The 6,208-nt window shown below is 33.9% G+C and overlaps 1 protein-coding gene across 10 annotated transcripts in view; it reads left to right on the top strand.

Moving 5' to 3' along the window:
* The window catches only part of LOC117178765 (protein held out wings), a 78,378-nt gene extending 72,796 nt beyond the window's left edge, over nt 1-5,582 (top strand). For all 10 annotated transcript variants that reach the window (XM_033370222.1, XM_033370216.1, XM_033370224.1 and 7 more), the window contains 2 exons: nt 932-1,047; nt 3,654-5,582. In XM_033370222.1, coding sequence (XP_033226113.1) covers nt 932-1,014 — 83 coding nt within the window. In that variant the 3' untranslated portion in view covers nt 1,015-1,047; nt 3,654-5,582. The remainder of the gene's footprint in view (nt 1-931; nt 1,048-3,653) is intronic.
* The last annotated feature ends 626 nt before the right edge of the window (nt 5,583-6,208 follow it).

The raw sequence follows: 6,208 nt of genomic DNA, 5'->3' as shown, positions 1-6,208 counted from the left end.
TAAATAATTAAATCGAAGCATAATTTTAATACTCATTGTCGTTTCGAAACGTCAATTTTCTTTTAATAAGGTAAAAAAGCGAGATTTACCTTTGACTCCTTGGACAATCAAAAATTTGTTGCAGCCATATTTAATAAGTGAGAGACTCTAAAAGACCATTTTTCTTGGCCTTTTGAGTATAACGAACGACTTCGAACTATACTTCACACACAAAAACACACACACACATATATATAGATTTTTTAATGTAAACATTATTTTTATATCTTTAAAAATTCGAATTTCAAGATTAGGAAGCTTCGTCGTCTGTTTGTCATTCTTGAATATCAAAAAGAATTTTTTAATGTGCATTTCTCTTTGACGACGAAGCTTGCTATTCGGACTCTATCGTGAAACACGAGCTGTCAGAAAATCAGATTTGAATTGGAATTGATAAATTAAAATATTGGAAAAAGTTGCGCAATCAATTTTTGAGTATTTTTAATGAATTTTAGAATGTGGTAGCAGCGGTACACCTGCATTTGGCTAGAATATTAGAATGAAAAACAAACTTTTTCTCGAATTCTTGGAATTGTGCTTTTTTCCAGATAAACGGTTCATCAAGAAATAGTTCAAGTATATTTATTATTGTATAAAATGCCGGATTTTCGAAAATAAATTGTGCTTGTTTTTCTTTTAAGTAAATACATGCACCAAGTTTCTGAGTCAATATTGGAAAATGTTCATTGCTGCTGCTACGAAATGAATGAAAGTTTTTATTTCTCACAGCTCGTGATTTTAGCATCGTGGCGGCTTTCAGTCGCAACTTAATCTGTTGATGAATGTTAATTTTAGAAGGAATATTTATATAAGCGAGAAGCCGGGCACTGTGAGGCCTTGGTAAGAGATTTTGTATGCGGCGTGATTACTGATATTTGTATGTTGGGGACAGGTGCAGCAGCCGCTGCCAAACAGCGTAGGCATCTGGGTCAGATTCGAGAGCACCCTTATCAAAGGGCTGGCGCTCTCTCGTGAATACTGAGTACAGAGTCGCGCCTCCGCGGAAAGGTTAGTTTTGCACAAACGTTAATTTACGTTATATATTTTATATAACTTTGTTCCGCCTACCAATGTATGCGAGAGCTTCCGCATGGCACTCACCTATTTTTTTGATCAAAGGCTGCGGATGCTCTATGCTTGAAAAAAAAACAGATCGCAAAAGTTTTCTCATTCAAATTTCGCGCTAAAAACACAATAAAGTTAAAAGGACACACTTGGAACATAACTTCTGTTGCTACGGTTTCGGAGGTTATGTTTGAGTGTGTCATCAGATTTGTGGCGCGATATTGAAAAAAAATTCTTTAATATTGAAGATTTTCAAGAATAATAGTCTTGTAATAAACATCAGAGCATCCTTAGCAGTAGTGCTATGTGAACGCTCGTTCTGTGTACCTGACACCGCATCAATCGATTCGGTAAATTTGTTGAAAATTCGAGTTTTGTACCTACAGCTACCCCAGAAACATAAATGACACAATTGCCCCGTCCTAATTTTTCAAATTCAATAACAGCAATCGTGAAGAGAGTTGATAAAACCTTGTCAAGTTGGAATAAACTTCTTTTTACACTTTTTGGCGTAACTCCCCGCTCCTAGGTCTAAGCAATAATCGCGTGTGCAAGAGAACTCCCTGATCCTCGCAGAAAGTAATAGCAAGGGACTGTCCATAATTATTTACACGAACAAAAAAGAACATATATTTCAAAGATGAGATTTTTTTTTAAAAGAGCAAAGTTGATAAAATTGAAAGACAGTATTGCAACAGGATAGGGGCAGTGTGGTGTTTGTGTAATTACACTGAAAGATTTTGGTGCTTATAGTATATTCTACATATAAATATATTAGTAAGATTTCAATCCGTCTATTGTGAATGTTTTCCAGGACATTATTATTATTATATTTTGCATTTTGTTAATTTTTGGCAACTTGTGCCTGTGGAACACTTATTGAATTTCCATTTTATTGTGTATACAAATCGACATACGTATATGATTATATAATTATACGAATTAAATAAATATTTATATGAAAAATGAGTCTCTTGTTACAAGTAAATTGCAGGGGTGGTATCGCGGGACACGAAGGTTGCGCGATTTTAATCGTTGTTGCTTGACCATGCGGCGATAGATCAGTCTGGAATTTATAGTCTAGTGCCTATACCAATCGAGTAGATTATAGTAATTTTTAAAGTAATTTTAAAATAATAATTTCTTATCCATAGCTCTCAAGTTGATCTGAATAGTAAAATTAGATCGCTCGGATTAGGAGGCTGCGAATTTCACTGATCTGTTTTCCATGATTAATCAATAACAGTACTTGGTGAAGAAAAAAAGTGAGAGAAAGTAAACGCCCTAAGGTGAAGATCACTTTTGCACGGCAGGGCGCTGATATCGCCCAGGGCGGCGTCCCACCCTTTCATGTATTTTCACTAACATTTGAACGTAATTGATAAATAACTACCACCCTTATCATAGACGCAATTTCATCCATCTCATAGAACCGCACAACAGCACCATCTTTTATTGAACTAACAAAAATGCTCCACATGGCCAAGTTGACACTAACTTAATATATTTTTTTTCATAAAAAAATATATATATATATATATTAATTTCTACATTTTTTAATACTTTACATTTACAAACGTTCGCTTTTTATATGCCTGGAACTATACTGTATAAATCTGTCCAACATGGCACGTGCGTAACTCATGAGCCTCTGCCACCTGCTTGCTGATGGGAAATTATTAATCACTATAATTAATATGATCGCATATGTAATATGCAATAACCAAGACCTGGTACCTCGATGACAACGTCACTTACTAAGCACTGCTACTTGGTGACAGGTGCACACCCAAGCTGCCTCTAACTTGTTATTTTGAGAATTAATACATTAGATCATTGATATTTTTATTCTTTTTTTTCTTGAGCTGAGTGCAGCTCCTCTTAAACTTGTTCTACTCTAAATAACGTCTCTCGCAAATTATTAGTTGATTTTACATATATATGCCTACAATATTTCCTAGTCTCTTTGTCTGTCCTATGCGCGGGGAGGGTACACGTGTCACATAAAAGTAATAACTATTAATTAATCTGTGTGAAAAGTTGCCTGCCACATTGTAACAAGGCGCAGGTTTCTTATAGTAACTGTTGTACATGAGGACCTTTCATTCAGTAATTGTACATGTACGAATCAAAATGCTTCAAACTAATCAATTTTACTCGACGATGTGTAAAGCAATGCTACCCTCCACATTCGTACTCTTCTTATCCTTAAAAAAACACACAAAATTTCAATTAACAACATTCAATACGAGAAAAGTTTTCTTTTCAGAAATCTTTTATTTGCTTTTGCTATCTGGTAATGGTTAACAGTTCGGAATTAATATTTATATATCGAGAGGTACCAAATCTTTTGTATACTGTCGATAACAATTTGATTGTTGAGAATATGCATTTGTACGTAATAATTGTCGAGAGCATTGCTTTTCATTAACCATATTTCTCTCAGCTGATAAGCTATTAGAATTAATGTTAACGTCGGTCATAATCAGAATACTAACAAACTGTTTTTCTTTTCTTTCTTGTTAACCCTGGTTGCCCATGGCCTGTAGGCTTGGAGTGCTAACAATGGAATCCACTCGTCCCGTGCTAACACCTGGACTCTGGAACAGCATCCGCGTTTGATTGGTTCGCCAACCAGCCGACAGACCTTCGCCGTCCGCGTCACCAGCCCTGTTCGTCAAGCTTATCCATCCTGAAATCCTTAATACCCAGAAGTCAGTACTTCGTAGATCTTAATATCTTATTGGGCGCCGGTAATACGCTATTATACTCCACATCGCTACTGTTATCTATTTCAAGAATTCAACTCTACGATTTCCTCACACAAGAACGTTTCTCCAGATTATTTCACTTTTGTCTTTGCTGTTGTAACAGTGCAATCAACGCTGTATGGAAAATGGAAATTGTTCCTAGAGAGATAAAAAATTCCTTCTTTCGAAAGCTGATTGGTGAAGGTCGATTTTAAATCGAAAACGCTCTTGGCCAATGAGCGTAAACTAGCAAGAGATAGGTCGATTTCTGTTTTCCCCGCGGCGTTAGCAGCTCATATTGATTAACTGATCCAAATATTCAAGCTGATTTTTGCATGTAAATTATATAATGTTGTATATATTTATATCTGGAAAGGGTTCAGAAATGTTCTTTTTCAAAAGTCCAGTTCTTAAAATTTAAATTTCGCGCTACAAAATCGCTACATAATCTGATTGCTTCTTCTGAAAGCAATAAAAGTTAAATATATATTTTTTTAAATCAATTTGTAGAGATATCAGAAAAGTTTATTCAAATTGCAAAACTTCAGAAAGTTTTTTTTTCTGAAGAACTGCAGATACTCTTTTGATACCTAAAAATCTCTGAACTCGTAATTGGAAGAAACCGGTTACAATAACTTTGAATAAAAATCGAAGCGATGGAGCAGTGCGTTGTAGAATCTTACAGGTGACCCAGCTATAAAACTAGTCGAATCGAGATTGAACGACGAAACACGTTTGGCTTTCACAGTACTTATATTAACAGAAGAGTGTATAAAATTAAACGACTTTAGGTATTATAAAGAAAAAGGCACAACATGGAAAGCATCGCGCATGGAAGGAAGAACAAGGAACCCGAAAAACGAGGATTTTGCTTACTGTGATTCAGTTTTTATTTCTTAAGGTAAAAAATCTGATAACTTGAGCAATCTCACAATCTCAGAAGAATCTCAGATTTTCTTTTTAAAGAAGCAACGTAAGTGAGTCTAAATTACAAATGCTCGAAAGAAGCCAAATCTCAAAATAAAAATCTCAGTCTCATTGATTAGGGCAGATTGAAAAAAATACTGAAATTAATTGAATTGGTTAAGCCCTGAAAATAAAGCTGTGGCGTGACATTCGAAAAAAGTGGTAGGCCACATTTTTTTTTGTTCGGTTTAAACGACTCTATTAATTTCAGAATGTTCACTCCGCCGTATTGTTGGTCGAAGTTGTTTATGAAAATGCTTTATATAAAATTATTCTAATTGTGCTTCGGTGTTACTTTTATTGATAATCGGCTGTCGTATTTTCCGAACAAACGTGATCGATCTGTTGTTAACACTTTTCGCTGCGAAATTATTTCGTTTTAGGTAATATACATATATATATTTGTATGTAACTTGTTCATAATTGCAGGAGCGATTGCGTGAGAGATTAATTTACTTAACGATGATTAACATTAAATTAATCACAACTTGTTAACTTTTAGGTCTGCCATACAAAGTGACGATACGAATTGTAGTTATATATTAAATCTGTACAATTGTAACGTGGAGCTCCTGTGCCTATTGTTAATTAAGTTAGTTTCAAGGATTTTCACTCGCTAAATCCTAAGGTTTATATCGGTAGCTCGTCATTGTTGTACATACGTGTTTAAAGCATAGATACATCATGAGTGATCTGCAATCTACTTAAGTTCTAATTCGTGGATTAATCTGACATTAAATATTATTATTATTATTATTATTATTATTATTATTATTATTATTATTATTACATTACTATTATCATACGTAAACGATATAAATATATTATATAAGAATTTCTATAGTCTTAGACAAAAGAATAGACGCGCCTATTTTTCGTTTTGTCGTGCTTCAATGTTTATGACTGTATGTCTATGTGTGCAGGTGAATTCGAAAACACCTGCGTTCATATACAAAATTATATCACAAAATGCCCAATACAATGCAAATGTTGTTCAATTCATAATTCTTTATATTATAGACGAAATAATTTTATATTTTAAACAAGAAACTACAACATTATGCGAGTTGATCATTTTTTATAATCACGAAAAAAATATATATTAGGAGACGTCTGCAATTGTGTGGGCTTTATATAATTATGAATAGTAATGTAGAAAATGGGCAAGCAATTTTGTTAGCGTATCTGAGTTTAAATTTATCAGGATAGTTGATTAGTTTTTTTTTCTGAATTTATTCTCATTTTGCTAGATTCATATTTTATTGTAATGTTGGCACGTGTCTTAGCATCGTGCAGGATATTGTTGCAATATTATCATACGGGCAGCAATGCAAAGTAATACATACTGATTTCTTTAAATCTCTATGAAGATCTGACTATTATTATTA

Source organism: Belonocnema kinseyi, chromosome 8, assembly GCF_010883055.1.
Source record: "Belonocnema kinseyi isolate 2016_QV_RU_SX_M_011 chromosome 8, B_treatae_v1, whole genome shotgun sequence".
Lineage (NCBI taxonomy): Eukaryota > Metazoa > Arthropoda > Insecta > Hymenoptera > Cynipidae > Belonocnema > Belonocnema kinseyi.
The sequence above is the reverse complement of the archived record's forward strand: the minus strand, read 5'-3'. Positions and strand labels throughout refer to the sequence as shown.